Genomic DNA, 19250 nt, shown 5'->3' with positions numbered 1-19250 from the left:
AAGATAACTTGAATATTTTTTACCATACAAATCACAGATGTGCATATTTTTTGATATAGGCAGATGGTATCATCCCACAGCCTAATTTCCTTTTTAGATTATATCTAAAAAGGTTGCAGCAAAAGCCATAATTATCATTTTGGTGACCATATCAGAATGTAATAACATTTATCACTCAATCAGTGGACTCTTTAGAGAGAGCAGGTCTGTTATGACTTATCTTTTTTTAACAAAAATACCGTGTGATACTATGTGATGCAACTGTCCCGAGTTTCTCTAGTGCCTTCCTGCCTGAGCTAAGGTAATTTATCGTTGAATTTTATTTTTTCACTCATCGCTTTGCTGATCTTGTTCAGTAATTCTAAATTCCAACCCTATAATCACTCATGGAAGAGTATGTTATGCTTAATAGAACAAAATATTTTTACCACGTTATATGTTTGCTTTTGTCTGTAACTTATTGAAGAGGCTTTTGATGTTGAATTTATAAGGAATGAATGAAAGATACACTGACGGTTTACACTTTTAATAAAACTTACTACAGTAAAAGATACATTGCCAAGAATGATGGGACAAATTTGAAGAAAGGGGAAATATTTTGATTACTCTAAGAGGAATTAATAACAATGTCTCTTTTACAGCAATACATTTTTTGATTTAAGCATTCACCCTATTTTATGATCTCTCAGTTATGGAAATTTCTGTCCAATAAAAACGTTGTAGTATGTTCTCATCCACTTTATTCACTGTATCCTGGCACTGTGCAATTTCTGGCTCCTCTCACTCTTTCCCAAAGTGAAAATGACCATGAAAGGTAAAGGTTTTGAATTGATTCCAGACACTGAGGCAGCCACAACAGTACAACCAAAGACATGAAAAAGGACTTCCGTAACTTCTTCAGAAAGTGGCAAGAATGGTGGCATGCGTGTTCAAAGAGAAGGAGTTTTTTGTAGTTAGTGTCAATGTGTCTTTTTTGTAATAATTTTTTTTAAATTCAAACATTCAATGTATTTGTTGGGCACATCTAGTATTTAGAGAAAAGGAGAAGTTTCTATTTCTTTTATGATAGTATGCTGCTGCCTTATAAAATACCTGTCTTATAAAATACCTTCTGCTAAGAAATACTTATGCTGCATATGAACCTAAAATGCTGTCTCTAACTGGAAATGCCAAAATGTTTTTACTTCTGATTTCTCCCATATGCTTTATCTACATGTGCCCAATTGCTTGATATTCATTTGTATTTGGATACTCATAAGCATCTACAAATTAACAAAACTTTTAATCTTCACCCTAAAGCCTGAGCTTCTAGCAGTCTTTCTTCCATGTTTCAGCAAATGGCAATTCCATCTTTCCATTTATGTCCCCCAAATCTCTAAAATATGTGCAGAACATAGCTACTCTTCACCGGAACTAAAATTATCATCGGGAAGAAATGTGAGCAGAAGAAGCCTGAGTTTGCTGAAGATGAGCATCAAGGATTGAGGATGACGTTATAGTGTAGGCAATCAGAACTGAATGTTGAGGATTAAATGGCATTTGCCAGGTAGAAGAGATGAGAGTGAGGGTCAGGCAAATAAGGTATGGATGTGTGAAATCATACGAGCAACTTAAGGAGTGACAAATAGTTGTCACTAACACGTCGTATAATTGGAAAGATCAGCAGAAGATTATACAAGGAAAGATAGTTGGGAGCTGACTGAACAATAAAGCAATTTTCTCAAATTCATAATTTTTAGATCTATAAACTTTGCATTCTTCAATAATTACATTTAAATTTATCCAACTGCTAATGCATCTACATAATGACTTTTATCTAACAACTCTGGAACAAGTTGACTAAGTGCCTTCAGTATTATTCTTAGAAAAAATATTCATGAATTCAATAATGCTTTATAGAAATGAAGGCATTGTAGCCTATACAATGTTTTCCTAAAGCTGAGGTCTATGACCTTTGGACAATTCCAGTGCAATTCAGAAAAATGCAAAAAAAAGGTAGCTGACAGAGTTGGGTTTTTCTTTTTCTTCCATTATAATGTTTCTGATAATAACATAGTTTCACAATAATATTATTTTTCATCCTTCTGTTTGTTCACCTGTTTCCCATTCGTCAGTGAATTCCTAAAAAAAAATGTCTTAGGAATTTAGTGGCTGGAACATGCACAGAACTTCAAAAAAGTGTATTGCCATGGTTGAAATTGGTATGAGGTGACATTTATACCTACATTTATAGATACCTGGCATCAGATTTTCTGTATTCATTAATTTCTTATCCCATTCAATACAGTTTTATCAATAATTCATCAATAGAAGGGAAAGAATCTAATGTATTCTGTCTATACAAAGGAGACTGGTGCAGAGAATTGACAATAGAGCACCTCCATTCGCAGATGCTGATGCAGACAACTGCTCAAATTCCTTCTTTAAAAATGTGATATTGTCAGAAATTTGAAAAATGTTTCAGGAATCTGAGAAGACAAAATGTTTTCATTAGATCACAATCTGATCTTCTTAAACTTGTTGATATCATTTCTAAAAAATTAAATGGAGTACAAACTTTTTTTTCCTGGGCTGGGCATGTTCACATAGTATGAATAACTTAAGGTCAATACACAAGTTTTTAGTTCAATAAAGTTTTTCTTAAAAATAAACAATAGAAACTTCAGCTTCTATTATCTTATAGGTCTGATGATGTTCTGGGAATGGTAATAAGTAGTTTATGTTCATTACTTGATAGATTCTCATGATACATTCCTAGGACAGAGGGTAGAAATTACAGAGATAGAGAAACTTAACTGAGGCTTAGTGATTAGAACCAACCTCGCTAGGGAGGAAATATCAACTAGAGTCTATCTAGTTCCATATACTATTGGACTAAGCACTAATATGTTTTATTCAGATGGAAGATGGTATATCCACCTTCATGAAACTATACATTGAGCAGAAATTAAATACCATTTTAAGAGTTTGATTTGTGCAATAGAAGATGGAGATATTCTGGAAATCTTCAGTGAAAACAGACTTAGGGTTTGCAGATACTACTTTGAGACCTCTGTGCAGAGGCCATAGAAACTTAAGGCAGACCTCCAAATAAGAGAGCCATCCATGGAAGAAGGAGGCAAAAAAGAAGGAAGGGAAAAGAAAGAAAAAGAGAACAGAAGGGAAAAAATGAAAACAAAGCTTTTGTAAATTAGGGAAAGAGGGATTAAGGGAGGGGGGAAAAAAAGAAGCATCAAGATATATCATGTGCAGATACAAATTCCCTATGATGAATGTTATCAGTATGAACATCTAAAATGTACCAATAAAATGAATCTTTTAAAAAAAATAATGCTATGGAAATAGTGATACATTGGACCTAAGTCTGTCCTTAATTCTGAACTTTTACTTTTAGAAAAAAGAAAGCAAAGCTGCAAATTCTAAATTAAAATTCGAAGTTTAGAAATATGTATTTGTAAAATATGCATCTATTCTGATTGTAATCTCTGTGCAATAGAGACATTATTAATAGGAGAGGGAGTAATTTAGAAAATTAAGCAAAAAGGAGAGCAGGAACCATCAAGGAATCTAGTGTAACAGCACAAAAGCAGACACCATCTATGGATGTCTGGCTGAATGAAGAAAGCAGAAAGAGGACCACAACCAGCTGCCCCTGATTGAGGTCAGGCTTTCTTCCAAGGACATCTCTGAGATGTTAAAATGCTGTATGGGGCTGGGGATTTAGCTCAGTAGTTCCACCACCTGCTTCACAAACACAGCGACCTGAGTTTGATCCCCGGTACCAAAAAAAAAAAAAAAAAAAAGATAAAATGCTGTATGTAAAAGACTCTCACAATTAGTGTGGAGTAGCCTCAAATCTGTTTTTTAAGGCTGCTAATAGAACCTTGATGAGCATCTGTTGTTCTCTCTTCTAAGGGAGAAGTCACATAAACTATACAAGGCTACAAATTCATTTCTACCTTTTCTGGTATGTATTAGGAAAAAAACTAACAGAGCCTCTCCCAGCTGTCCTTGTTGTGTTGAATCTTGAAGTACATTAACTTATTAAACTCAGATTGTATGATAATCTGTCTTTTTAAAAAAAAAATAGTAACACTACAGAGCTAGGCATGAGTCTAAACCTCAGTTACAAAGTCCTACTGAGTCCAGATTTCTACTTCTTTTCTAATGTAGTTCACATAATGTGTTATATTGACAATTAATTGGCTTATGTTTTTCTATTGAAACAAATAAAAAAATTTAAATTAGTCAACTGCATTCCTATGTTAAAGAGTGGCCCCCCCACACTAAAAAAATATATCCTATTAGTTTCCAGCCACAATTTTATTTTCCTACCTAGAAATCTGTTATAAAATGAAAGATTTTCTATAGGAATCTGTTGTAAGATGAAAGATTTTTCTATTAAATTTGATAGGTTTAAGTAAAACTACATGATGTGCTTCCTTCAAAGGAAATGAGTATCGTTCTTCACAGCAGAATCAATTTGTGATTGTGACAGATGATGTTTTTCAAATTTAGCTACAATTCAACACTGCTACTTTGATGTCTTTGAAATAATTGACATGATTCTTTCTCTTAAATTGTTCTCTACTTGTTTGGTATTTCACAAGAGGAATATTCTGAAGGGGTCTTTTTTTGTATTGTTTCATTTTGTAAGTTATTTTGCATCATAAGTAAAACTCTGCCTTTTAAAAAATATGTAATGTTATAATGAAAAATGTTTTCTCTTTTTTATTGGAAAAAATATTCTTCCTTTGTAATTTAATTGTATGATGCATTTATATATATATTGTAAATGTTATTTCACATATCTTAATCGATAAATATCTTTATTCCATTTTGTTGTTTGTTATTTTTTCAAAAGTTCCTAAAGGATAAACAATTAAGTTCCGTGAGGAATTTTCACAGAATATCTAAGCTAAGATCATTGTAAGCTTGAAGGACAGCGACCAAAAAGAGAAATAGGATGTAATCAAGCTATGTGCCTCAGATCTGGAAGAACAGCTCTCTGCTGAGCGTGGAATCCTAAAAGCCCCTGAAGGACACCTCAGAGACAGGTTGAGCTGCTCTGCAGTGATAGCTTTAAGGGCTTCATCTCTGTTGTTGAATTAAGACGGAATTGCCAGTAGTTCTCAGAAAAGACAATGCAGTGAATCTTTCATAAATTAACTATATTATTAATAATTACTTATATGAATACTTTTCCTTTAAATATGAAACTACTGTTTTCTGAAGTCTTTTCTTTAAAATTATGAAATAATTATGCTTACTAAAGGATGTTTGTTGTTTCTAACAACTACACTTGACCCCCAAAAAAAGATTATTGCCATTTTCTTTGTTTGAAACTAAACACTGAAGATCTAGAATGGTAACCACAAGTGTAGAAAATATGAGTGAAAATCTCAGTGGTCATCTTTTTCAATGAACCCCAGGGATTACTGAGAGGTATGCACTACCCTTTGTTTTATTTTTTTAGAAAGAGGAGGAGAAATAACAAGTTAGGGTTGAAAATAATTTTCTAACATCTAAGACATTTTCTTTAGAAAATAAATGTTATATCCTGATCTCAATCAATCACCAAAAAGCTAGATTAAGAATATCAATGACTGCTGAAATAAATTATTATCGCAGAGTGCTTCAAATTAATTCAAGAAATTGCTGGGGAATATCTAAATTGAGATCAGTATAAACATATACCAGTCATAATTTAATCATTTATTAATCTGAATCCATTGTGGATACCATATTTATTCTACTGTTTGCAAAAACTGAATTTGGCGTCATTTAGTTGTTTCATAGAATATTTCTAAACTAATTATCTTGTTGCTTAACCTTCAGTTAAGAGATTTAATATAAAATGTTCATGGAACTAATAATGTACATTTATAATTGGCAAAATCACCCACTGTTTCATGATCACTATAAATGAAAAGAAGCTGATAAAATTGAAAAGTATTCTGTGAAATTTGACACAGTCTTAAAAAAAAATGCATGGAGGGTCTTGAGGTATGGTACATTTGATGTTCTATTTTCTTTCCCTTCAGTGAAATCAGATGAGTTACAGACAATCAAGAAAGAATTAACTCAGATCAAAACTAAAATTGACTCCTTGCTAGGACGTCTGGAGAAGATTGAAAAGCAGCAGAAGGCAGAGGCAGGTAAGTGGAGAGAATCTGTGGCCAAAAACAGGTTAGAATTAAACAAGTGAAGCATCATCAGTCACAGAAGCTGCAGGCCAGGGAGACATAGGCAGTGTTCTGAGAGTTTAATACAGACAAACAAACCTGGAAGGCACAGAATGAAAATATGGAATATGATTCTGTATTTTTACAGAGTATGAACCAACTTTTCTAAGATTTACAGAGTATGAACCAACCTAAAAGAGGAAAAGTATTTTGATGGAATAATTAGTAATAGTGAAATCATAATTGAAAGTTTATATTTCAGTATGAAATAACCTTGAAGATAATTAAGCCAGTTAATGGGATAAGGTTATCAGGCTAAAATGATATTCATATTTCATCAAATTAACTACAGCAAAATTTGAACAATCTTCAAAAAGCATTATTATAAAGCTCAACTCCTGCCACTGCTTTCACCCTTAAACACTTCAGTTCCCAATTTAGGAACCTCAGCACCAGCAGCTCCTGGCCACCCAAAGGCCAAATTGTTTGACTTTACAACTTAGCGAATGGCTTTTGTCCTGTGAATTACAGGCATTGACCCTAGCTGCATTCTACCACAATTCTAACACAATTTTCATGTAGCTATACGTTTTTAAAGGCATAGAATATGAGAACTGGGGTGAACACAAAGCTAGCCTACAGTTTGATCCTTGTGTTCCACAAGGAAATTGGATGCATCACAGACCTTCCTGGAGAGGAGATGGGGTTGAAAAGGAGACAGTTTGTAGACTAACTCATACCTCCTCCAAACCCAGCCCTTACTCCAACCGGTATAGTTCACCTGAATCTATCTAATATATTGGGATTCCACATAAGCTGTAACTTACTGAAAGAATTTCATTTCTTGAAAAACAAACAAATGAACAATGCAATTTTGAAAGCTACTAATAAATCCACCCTTCTTCTTTTGTAGAAGAGAACACAAAGGTTCATGAAGGTCAATAAATTGATCTATAGTCAATATCTAATTGGTGAGTCCTGCATCTCAAACCCTTTTTGCCCAATTCAGTGTCCTTTCTAGTTGATAGCCTCTATCTCAGATTTTCCCAGTGGTCTAGTCCCAGTATTTCACTGAAGTAAGTCTTCCTAGGTAACACCCAACTGGTGGTAACTAGTTGGAACCTAAGGACCTTAAACTATAACACACAGGAGTCTGCATGTTTGTTGACTCTTATTGCTGGGGCGAGGACCAGATCTTACCTCTGGTGGTAAGCCTTACAATGCTCAAGGACAGGAAGTCAGATGTGAAGTGATGAAACAGCATAATAGATGAGAGAAATAAAATTTGATTCAAACTCTCACTCATCACCTACTTAATTTCAATTTTCTCATTTACGAAGTGAGGAATCCTAACGGTTAACTCACATTGTGGCAAAAAAATCAATTAGCATATGTAATTTATGTACCATGGTCACAGAGAAGTGATAGGTTAAATGGGATTGTTTCTATTAAATTTTCTATGACAATGTATTTTTCACTGAGAAAAGATTTCTGCCTACACTTCTTTGTAAAAAATTTACATTTTTAGAAAGTTTTTATATGTAGTCTATGACATTAATCTAAAGTGTTGCTATAACTGAAATATCCTGGGATGTTGCCTAAATCAATATTTCTTTTTGAGGAACTTCTGTGAAATTCATCATTATGTAAAACAACCCTTACAGCAAAAGACTTTGATAACCAATTTGCACTTCAGTTTAAAGGATTATGGAGAACTCATTTAAATATAAATCACCTCAAAGAGAAAAATGTGATCCTTATTCCAACATATTATACCTTCCAGTTTCCTGCAATGAATATACCTTCCACAAATCTTCTTGGAAGACCATCTATAAATGTAACATTAAAACTCAAGCCTTAATTTTCTTTTTATGAAACCTGTCATCTTACTTTTGCATGTTCAAGCTTTCTCAGTCGTGAGACAGTGGTTTTTGAGACGATAGGATTAGTCCTTCAATGCTCATGTTTTTCTTATTCCAACAAGCTATAAAGAAAATGAATGTATGTAATATTCTCCTAGTGATATTATTTTATATTCTCTTGATGATTTTCTCCTGAATAGTATGTATATTTATAGAGATAATATAATCATCTTCTATATTTTTCCATATTTTCTTTATGAAACTAAATCAAGGTTGCATGGAAAGAGTTAACACTACTTTATAGAAAATGAAATGAAATGCATTAAAATTCACTAAGAAAATGAAGCCTCCTTATTAAATTTAAGGGAGCACTCATTTCAATGCTTAATTACTAATTACTAAACTTAATATTTGGTAGCTAGCATTTGCTCATAACTATTGCTTTTTTACATATCTTTCATTTCTGTTTTACTATTAGCCATTTGATAATAAAAGTTTTCAACATAAAAATAGTGTTAGGAAGGAGACAAGGGACTAGGAACAAAATGCCAAAGAACATGAAGTTTGTCATGAATTCGAGTTCCATGTTGTTGTTGTGGGTTTTTTTTTTTCTTTGAAGTAAACTCCAAAGCTCTCAGAGATGATAACAATGGACTATGATTACATTGATTTGGATTCTCTATAACTTTAATTACTTCTAATAGATGTTTGTGTGTTGTCCTGTGTCTTCATTTGAGATTGTAAATTTCCTAAGATCAAGATCACATCTTTACTGCCCTAATTGTTCTGCACAACACCAGATACCATGCACCAGTCATTTAGCAAATCTCTAGATCCTCAAATATAAAAGCCAGAATGATTATGGCTTCAAATGTAAACTTTACCATTTAAATTTAGATTAGTGGCATTCCACCAAGCAATTTATTTGGATATATAGAGACTATGTATACTATAGAAAACAACAAATAATATCATTTTAGCCTACAATTGTGTCTCATTCCTAGGCAGTTCTTTTAAAAGAGCCACATATAAATTGCCACATACGCATAGCACAACTTATAGGGCTTACACTATGATGTTAAATGGATGGAAAGGGTGAACTGTGTGAGAAAAAAAAAGAATGGGTATCACAATGACTGCACAGTTACTCTAAAGGTAACTGTATGTTTTTAAATGAAATTTGAAGTAGAGACTCTAGAAGAATAAGAGGGCAATTAGACATTAGTTCAATTTTTTCTCAGTGGCATTTATGATAAATGAATAGCCATTCTCACTTGGACAATTCTAATTTTGGAGTTGACTTTGGAGTGTTAGAGCTAAGCCTTAGAGAGGTTACAAACAGAACAAATACAAGACAAATTCACCCTACTCATATATTTTAAAATGGCATAAACCACTTATAAAATTCAATTAAAATTCAAAAACTTACAGCATTACAAATAAATATCAAAATATATGACTCCTTGCGAAAATTTAATTTTTCAATATTGTTACTTACTCTAAAAGGCATGCATTTTCAATTAACACCTTTATCCAGCTAGATCACATATTTATGTTGTTTACTTTGTCCCTGTTCACATCAGTGCTTTGACAGGTTCTCCTTACACTGACCCCAAATGTGTTTTGTTTTCACTTGGTTCCTTTACTCTTTGTACGTCTTCTAAAACCAAGCTTAATTTTTACTTTCTTGAGAATTTAACCATCAATGCAATATTCAAGAAGAACTAGAATATTTCCACCTCTCCATAAACTTTGAACAGTTAGTCAGCATTAGTCCATAGACATTTGCCTTCAACTGCATTCACATTTTGGTCAGTGCATTTCTTTGTCTAAAGGAATATGAATAAGTCCTTGAACTGCTTTTTTTGTAAGTTGGTTTTGTATCTTGAGCCATTGTTATCTCTCTTTTCTGGTCAGTCTGTATTTGGACAAACATGGATTGCCATACTTAGAATGGAAAATGTTGCTTCAGTTAGGATCTGATGCCTGCAACCTATGATGTGACTACCGCTTCTGTCCTGAATACCTTGTAGCTTTCACTGCTACTTTGGAGTCAATTAGTGATGCTTCTAGTTACAGATAATGGAGTAAACACATGAGATTGAGCTCCGTTTGCTCCTTAATCTGCATTACTGCAATGATGGGGTTTAAATAAAAATAAAAATTCCTTAAGCAAAAAGAACACAGAAATAGACAATGGAAAATAGGAAGGGAAGGCTACGAAAATTACAGGATGAATATTGGAATAGTAGGGATCCAGAAAGAATGAGAGAGTATCTGATCAAAAATGTCTTTTAGAAAAAAAATGAAAGTAGTTAATTAGATTGAAAAGATTTACCAATTGCTTGAAATAGGGAATGAAAATAAATGCACATCACAACATGTCATTGTGATATTGTGAGATCCTCTAAACACCCAGGAAAAGACAGAAAGGATAGTTTTACATAAAGAAATGAGAATCAGAAAACCATAGCATAGAGCTTCTCAGCAGTCACACTGAAAGCTACAACATAACAAAAACATGTCCTAATAATTCTTACAGAAGATTATTTACAACCTAAGATTCTATACATGGTACTCAAACTATTAAACATGAGGATAGGGGCCGGGGATTTAGCTCAGTGGTGCTGCTGCCTGCCTTGCAAGGGCAAGGTCCCAAGTTCAATCCCTGGTATCAAAAAAAAAAAAAAAAAGTGAGGGCAGACTATATGCGTGCATGTGTGTGTGTGTGTGTGTGTGTGTGTGTAGTTATATAATTATTTAATCTATGTGCCCTTGAACTCAAAGCAGTCCTCCTGCTGTTTACTAGTCCATGTTCATTCTCTTTGACTTGGGTTTTGGCTTACATATTATTACTTAGGACCCCAAGGTGCAGGAGTTGGCTCAGCCTAAAGGCTCCCAATTCATTATTTTAAGACACCCAGTATTGCTCATTTTCCCATCACTAGGACAAAATACCTGGTGCCCTCAATTTAAAGGAGAAGTTTATTTTGTTATCTCCAGTGGGTTCAATCCAAAACTGACTGGCTCTAAGGCAGAAATACATAGGGGAAGGGCGGGGTAGAGGACAGCTGCTCATTGCATAGTAGTCAGGAAAAAGAAAGAGAGGCAGGAGAGGGAAACAAGAACACATGCTGCTGGGTCACAGTCCCAGACCTGCCCCTAACCCCCCACCTCCTAACCAACAAGCAGCTATGAATTCATTAATGACCTAATGCACTGATGAATAGAGCACCTCCAAGATCCAGTCACCCTCCAAACACATCAGACTTGGGGACATTTTGATATTAACCATAACACACCCTTTCTCTGAAAAGTAGTGGGAAAGGCGCTTCATCAGAACAGGGAGGGTAACCAAGAAAGGACAAAATGAAGCTTTCCTTAAGGAGGGAATCCGAAAGCAAGGGCATAAGAAATCCTCAGGATGAAGACGAAAGAGATCCTAGGAAATGAGCTGTGCAGGAGACCAGGAAAGAGAGACCAGCACTGCACATAAACTTTGCAAGAGTCTCTTTTAAGATAAGGGAATTGATGGGCCGGGGATTTAGCTCAGGGGTTAGGTGGCCTGCCTCGCAAGTGCAAGAACCTGAGTTCGATCCCCGGTACAAAAAAAAAAAGGTAAGGGAATTGGTAGAATAACTACTACATAACTACTACATGGGAATGTGAATTGGTGAGAAGAGATTTATATATCTTAGTGAGGGAGGGATAAATCTACTTAAGCACGTAGAAAATTATCAAACTTTTTTAAACCTAAGGCAATTTTTAACTCTAAAGAAAACATTATTGTTGAACAAAGAAAACTTACTCATTGCATACTCACAGCTTTACTGTGCAAAGAATTACATAGTTAAAATTATGTAAAAACTAAATTGATTTATTCCAGTTTACTTTACTCTTTAGAGTAATGGAAAGTAAGTGGGGATTATATGACCAAGAACTAACTCCACTGCTTTCTAAGAATATCAATAGAAAATGAACAAAACGGAACAAGAAGTACAAATCTATGCATGTTATTTAAAGATAGAAGCATATAGATGTAAAAGAATCAATTAAATGAACGCAAATCACTTAAGGAGCTGGAAATGGTGAGTAGTTACAAACAAGAGACTGCTTTTTGTCAACACAAGCCTTGTGAAATACTTGGCTATCATATTAAGAATTTTTTAAAGAGACTAAGTTTAAGGGAGAAAAGATGGAATCTTTTCTTTGCATGTCTTTTGCAACTGGATAAAAATTCCAACTGATTAATGGAGAGCTCCCTGTATTTATCCCTCATTTACCTGTAAAAGCAGAATTGCCCTTGACACTTACTTAAAACAGCGAGGAAGACTTTATTCAAGACCATTACAACAGGAGATGGAGACAGAGCTCTACTGAAATAAAAAGACAAAAATTTTTAAAAACTAAGTAAACTAATGGAAAAGGACTAGAGGACATAAAGGGGACAGTGAACCATGTGGTTAGGCAAGTTGTGTTTGCTAACTGGCTTTTAACAAAGTTAGACTCCCATTCTCTATGGAACCTAAGCACTATAGGCTCTATGTTTCTTGGTAGTTATATGTCAAAGGGGTGACTCCTAGGTCTTAAGAAGAACATTCCTGGGTTGTAAAAGATATACATCCCAAATAAAAAGAAAAAAAAAAGAATTTGCAAGTACAAGTTTTGTAAAGTACATATTATAAAAAGTAGGAGTTCTGGGACCTAAGTTTAGTCAAGCAGAGGGTAACATTAAAGCCACCTTAGTAATAATAAGTCAATTAGATTTTTAAAAATTGAGCTCTGTCTCATTTAAATATGCTCTTCTCTCTGTGTCCTGCCTCTCTTACATCACTCTTCTATGAAACTTGTCAATAAAATTGCCAGCTTTGGGCTGGGGATTTAGCTCAGTGGTTCTGCCTCCTGCCTCGCAAGTGCAAGGACCTGAGTTCAATCTCTGGTACAAAAAACAGAACAAAACAAAAAAATATATATACATATATATATATATACATGGCCAGCTTCAGCATTATCTTCTATTTCAACTGTAGTCAGGGTTTCCAAATCGTACTTTTCACATCTTTTCATTTCACCTTTTCCTCTGTTTTCCCAACACCAGTGACAGTACCCAAACTTTCATCATCTCTCACATGCTCTGTTGCACTTACATAATATTTGTGATAACTTTACTGAGATATATCTCACATAGAATAAATTTACTGATTTCAAGGATATAATTCAATGACAATAATTTTGCTTAGTAATGTGACCACCATCACAATGCAATTGGGGCATTTTCATTCCCCTAAATATTGCCTTTGTAACTTGTCTCTCCATGTCTTGTTTCCTTTCCAATTAATCTTTCTTATAATAAGTAGATTTACATTACTAAAACATATAAGGGCAGAGAGAAATTAAATAGAACTAGGTTCACATCTCACTGAGACTTAGGCAGAATACTGATTGCATGAAATTTGGAAGAGTACTTATAAAATGTATAAAGTAGGAGCAGTGATATTTTTCTCAAAATTATTGTGAAATTTAAATAAACATAGTATCGCAGTAATTTTATAATGATTTATATTGAATTTGTGGTCAATTCAACAACTCAGACTACTTCACGTGAATAGTTTTGAGGTTATTTCCTCCAAGGATGTTCTTACGTAATTGATATCTTAATCTAAAAATAATTCTTCCTATGTAATTTTCCTGAAATTCATTTCTGTGATTGTTCAAAATATTATCCATAATAAATTGCATGTTTTAGGTGATATTGTTTGGAATCATTGAATTAAATTCATATTGCATACAGGTGTTGTAATGGGCAATATTTTAAAAATACAGTTCTCACTGATAGGCAAAAACAGTGATTCCAGGATATTAACTTGGCTGCAATAAATAAGGGGACTGTTTTTATATCAACACTATTTCCAACCATCTGCTAAGTACAATTCAGCTAGTAATTATCTAGCAATTAAACCAGCATGTCAAAAAACTTAATTGCCAACTCAACCAATTTTCAGAGCTGTATTAATGATAATCACTGTGCAGCAAACTCAGTTTAATACAAATGCTTTGAAAACAAATCCCAACAACTCTTTTGAAGTAGAAATGTCATGTTCAGAAAAATATTTGAATATGAGAATTGAAATTTAATATCAAATTCTTTTCTTTTATGGCCTTTTAAAGCTTTAGGCATTTTACATTTTAATATCATTTATTTCCACATCTTTTCCTTTAGTAGTCATTGTTTCACTAAAACATGTGCCTCTAACTAAATAAACTTTTGCATTCTTAAACTTGAAGATTGTCTGCTTTTTGAAGAAACTTAAAGCTTTCTCCTGTGATGTCAAATAAGACTTATTTTTCTTGAGATATATTATAAAACAGCCCAGCTATGCAGTCAGATACATTTCAAGTGGAACTCTAGCTCTAGTACCTATTATTACCTGACCAGGGGCACCTTACTTAACTTATTTAAGGCTCAGTTTTCCTGTGTGCGAAGTGATAAACAAGATGATGCTCCCACATGTTTCAAGGACTGAATTTAATAAATGTTAAATACTTACTAAGCATTAACACTTACTAAGCACTTACTAATTTGTATCTGTCATAAACCTTTTATTCTGCCAAAACCCATAATTTAATAGTAGAATTGTAAATTAGGTATAAACCACTGATTTTTGGAATTCTATTCCACTGTTTCCAAAAAAAACATCAAATACTAGCTGACGTCTCTGCTCACAACAAAATACTATGGTCATTCATCACTTTGACTTAAAGAAACCCACAAAGACTCCAAAGGACGCCAGTGATCAAAGTCAAGCATTCTCCATGAGCGCTTGAAGACTTCACGTTTTATTTTTCTCTTGACAATTTATCAGTATATAAACATGAATGATTTTCCTCCAAAAATACTTCAGACCCCACATTTCACTTGACTTCATGATGAGGGGCTATTGTGTAAAAAGTGGCAAGAATGTTTCTTTCAACTTTTCTTTGAATGCATACTTTCTGCTACCGTGGTGCCAAATTCACCTGTCACTGTATTGAAAGAACGTGACACTCAAACATGTACTTTCATTATTTGGTTCTACACAGCTCATGAATATATTAGAAAACACTTAATTTGTGCAATGGTGTGGGTTAGCTAAGATGGATACAAGATGAACAGAAATATATATACCCCAAAGAAACTCTGATACCAAACATAAATGTACACATGCACGCACATACACACACACACACACACACAAAAAAAAAAACCTACTCGTGCATTCACACACACAATAAAAAGTAAAAATTATAAGTAGGAAAAGAATATTACAACGTTTAGAATAAACTAGATAATGTTACTCATTTTATAAGAGGAAAACTTAGATAATTATTCATAAAAATGGAACAAATCACTTTGTTTCTTTATATCAGTAAGACAATTATTGGGTCAAATCTACTTTTTAAACTATACAGCAACATTTTTATAAAGAAGATGTGCTTTCATGTGTGATTTTATTCATGGAATCTATCATTGTTTAGTGGCTACAACATTTTGTACTGAGACATTGACAAATGTCTATGCTGACTACATAGTGCTGAAGTTTGGGCTGATTGTATTTTGGTAAAAGTCCTGAAAATCAATTACCATTATAATTAAAGATTTTTTTTCTAAGCCTAGATAATGTCTTCCAAGCATTTAACTTTCAAGTTAATGAAAAAGTGAAGAAATGAGTATAAGTTAGAAGGTGTTTGCTTGGAAATGAACTCTATTAATAATGCTACTGCATTTGAAATATATTATCAAAAAATGTCATGCATGTTGTATGTTAATACAAAAAAGGGGACTGACTTAATATATCTACCTAAAAATAAAGAGGCAAAGTCAAAGCCAAAATCCAAAATTATCCTTAAAATGTATTCTTAGGGATCAGAAATGGTGAATTACTTTGACATACACACTTTGTCCATTATAATCAAGTAATTAACTCAGATTCAACTCAATAACTAATTTGATTATATTATAATAATTATAATATTAAAATATTATAATTAATATGTATGGATGATCTTTGCAGTCTAAAAACACACACATAACATTTTTTCTCATTTGAGGATGTACTAAATCTCTGAAGATATTACAGTTTTGCTTCCTTTTAGAAAAGAAAACTAGAATAATAATAGTTAGCAATACTAGAAATTAACAGAAATTTGGATCCAATGAATTATATCCTTTCTAATACCTTACATATACTGTAGGGTATTTGGTGAGGAGTCCAGAGCACATCACAATGATTCGTTTTTTTTGTTTGTTTTTTTTTTTTTGGTTCCAGGGATTGAACTCGGGTCCTTGCGCTTGCAAGGCAGACTACCAAACTGCTGACCTAAATCCCCAGCCCTACAATGTTTCTTGATGACTGAATAATATTGTTCTTTTTAGTTTACAAAAGAAAATCATCTTGATTAAATTGTACAATTTCCACTTCATTGGACTTTCTGTGTAAAATTACATTGATATCAGAGAAAGGGGAGGAATGTACGCAGCCACACATGCTGCTATCAGCACACTTGCACATGTGTATGAAGACAAAAATATAGCTTTAAAATCAGGATTTGCTTCTTCACATGAGCTTTGCTGTTATAAGGAGAAATATGAAGCTGGTAAAATGATAGAAAAACACCCAAGGACATACCCAGTTCGAGTTTATACGTGTGACTTAAATGACTTCTTCCCTAAAGCAAAAGACAACAAAGTTTGATTATTTTAAGATATCCACAGTAGTTAGTTTTAACCTTCACTAAATCAACCAATTCTTTCCTCTTCTGAAATAGGGCCTCATCTCCACAAGTTTTTTTGGAGATCAGTCCCTACAGAGACCTCCCGTTCTGTGCTTGTACTTGTTATTGTTATGACATTAACGTATTTCCATTGAATTCTAGTACACATTTATGCAGTCCAGCATAGTTCATAAAATATTTCCCAAATATAAGCTTTGCAAATCCTCATAGCAAACTTCAGATATAGGTATTATGATGAATATTTTCATGTAGATGAGAAAAGAATGACTTAATGTGCTTAATGACTTGTGGCAAAAACAGTTTCAAACCTAATGTTTGTAGTTCTAAAGGTGAATGATCAATTTAGGGCTAGAATTCTGTCTCCTAATGGCAAGGACAACCACACCCCATCCTACTGCTTTATTTTCAGGAAATTTTATTATTTGAATACTTAATAATATAAGCATCAATAAATACAGTTATTTATAGAAGTAATGATTTTTATGATTTCAAATAACTTACAGGAAAGGCTATCTTCTAATTTATACACTACATTTTTGTCAGAGTTGTTGATCTACATATTAGTTATGTTTGAGGTTTTATGCTGATCAAGGTGTATTGTATTGATACTTGTTTTCCTTTTAAGTCACATTATTAAAAAAAAATGAGACTATCCCAGATTCTTTGGGCTCAATAAACTATCTTTATTGTCATAAAATATCAATAAGTAAACTCAAAATGTAGCATCTTTTAAAATGATATCCTGACAAAACAACCCAGCTTTCAAGATAGATATAAACACATGGGAATGAGTCAAAGAAAGAGAAACATAAGATGATCTCTCATTTATTAAGTATCCAATCTTCCTTGATCCTTTCACAGGAGTTGAAAACCAACAAAACAACTAGGAAAAATAATTCCTAATTTCTCATTCTTTATGGCTGAGTAATATTCCATTTAATAGAAAAACCACATCTTCTTTATATCTAAAATGTACCAATAAACTCAATAAAAAATAATATTTCCTATTCCATCTGCATAATTTTCATTTGGGTGAATTTCTGTAAATGCAACACATAGATTCTGACAGAGGATATCCTGAAAATGTAGAATGTAGCTTCAGTTGTTGAGCACTTATTATTTGCAAGTCTCTTTGAGTATTGGCTCCAAATCTGAAGGTTGAGGCAGTTTTCTCATTGCACAAAAGAGAAAACTGAGGCACAGGAAGGTAATTTATTTCAGCTTTGCACAGCATCACAACTAAGTGCAGATTGCCTGAACCAGGATTTATCTTCTTAACCATGGCAGTTAAACACATCTGCCAACACAATGTAAACTTCACAATTTTAAAGGATTGTCCTTTTATCATCTGAAAGACAATATATCTATTTTGTACCTCTTTCTCAGTGAGATTTTTTTCACTTAGTTTGGAACTTGTCAATGCAATTTCTCCATCTCCTTTCCTTACATCAACAATTTTTGCTACATATTACTTTTACCCTCTGTTTTTTATCCATTTTCCTTTGAGAGAATATCCTGAAAGAACTACATATAAAATATCAAGAAAGATCAGTCTTCATATGTAAATCATTATTTATTTACTATTACCATCTGGATTTATTTTTGCTAATTCCACTTAAAATGATATATTTACATGTAGATCTTCACAGATACATGATTAAATCAATTCAAATAAAAACATTTTACCTTATCTTTTACATGTCTTTATCAGTACCCAGAGTTTATCCATTCATGGACTGTTGTTTCATGGTTTATCCAAGTGACTCGTGAGCAACCCAAGGTAGTAGTCATTTGCTTTTTCCCCCCTAGAAGCTCAGAAGAAGCAATTGGAAGAGAGTATAGAGCTGATTCAAGATGAATGTGTGTCAGAGAATGCAGATCACTCTACAGAGGAGCCTGCTGAAGGAGGGCAAGATGCGGATGGAGAAGAGATGACTGATGGGATAGAGGAGGACTTCGATGAAGATGGGGGTCATGAGCTGGTAGGAACTAAATGTTTGGTGTCCACAGTCCACTGGGTAACAGCATTAGCATGCAGCAACACATTCACTCTAAAATGAAGACTAAATCATTTGGGGCTTATTTTTTTCTTTTATACATATATTTAAGGAGACATCAATATAGTGCTTTGCACATAATAAGTGCTCAATACATTTTGCTAATTTAAAATATGAATGCCAATGAATGAGAAACAGAAATACTATACATGAGATTACATATACCTAGAGTTCTAAATGAAAGACTTTCTTTCACACGTGCTCTATAATGAAAAGAATCTTGCATTTGTTCAACCCACATAAAACATGCTGGTGACAAAAGACCATTTTCTGGAAGATACATGGCTTTCTCCTAAGGGTTTCACTCTCTGATAGTAATTATTTGTACTAGCGGTGTAGGCCACAGTTCTTTCTATAGCCTGCTAAGTAAGATG

General features: G+C 33.4%; 1 protein-coding gene across 11 annotated transcripts in view; it reads left to right on the top strand.

The window, feature by feature from the left end:
* Positions 1-19250, top strand: part of Ralyl (RALY RNA binding protein like) — a 658084-nt gene that overhangs the window by 603524 nt on the left and 35310 nt on the right. For 9 of the 11 annotated variants that reach the window (XM_033760366.1, XM_010645315.2, XM_010645317.2 and 6 more), the window contains 2 exons: positions 6045-6158; positions 18629-18801. In XM_033760366.1, the coding sequence (XP_033616257.1) occupies positions 6045-6158; positions 18629-18801 (287 nt within the window). Of the gene's footprint in view, positions 1-6044; positions 6159-7098; positions 7157-18628; positions 18802-19250 lie in introns of all 11 variants that reach the window. The other 2 variants (XM_010645313.3, XM_010645314.3) reach the window with 2 other exon arrangements.

The sequence above is a fragment of the Fukomys damarensis genome, unplaced genomic scaffold, assembly GCF_012274545.1.
Source record: "Fukomys damarensis isolate Sample0158 unplaced genomic scaffold, DMR_v1.0_HiC HiC_scaffold_5, whole genome shotgun sequence".
Taxonomy (NCBI): Eukaryota; Metazoa; Chordata; class Mammalia; order Rodentia; family Bathyergidae; genus Fukomys; species Fukomys damarensis.
Note: the sequence above shows the minus strand (reverse complement) of the source record. Positions and strands in the feature narration are given on the sequence as shown.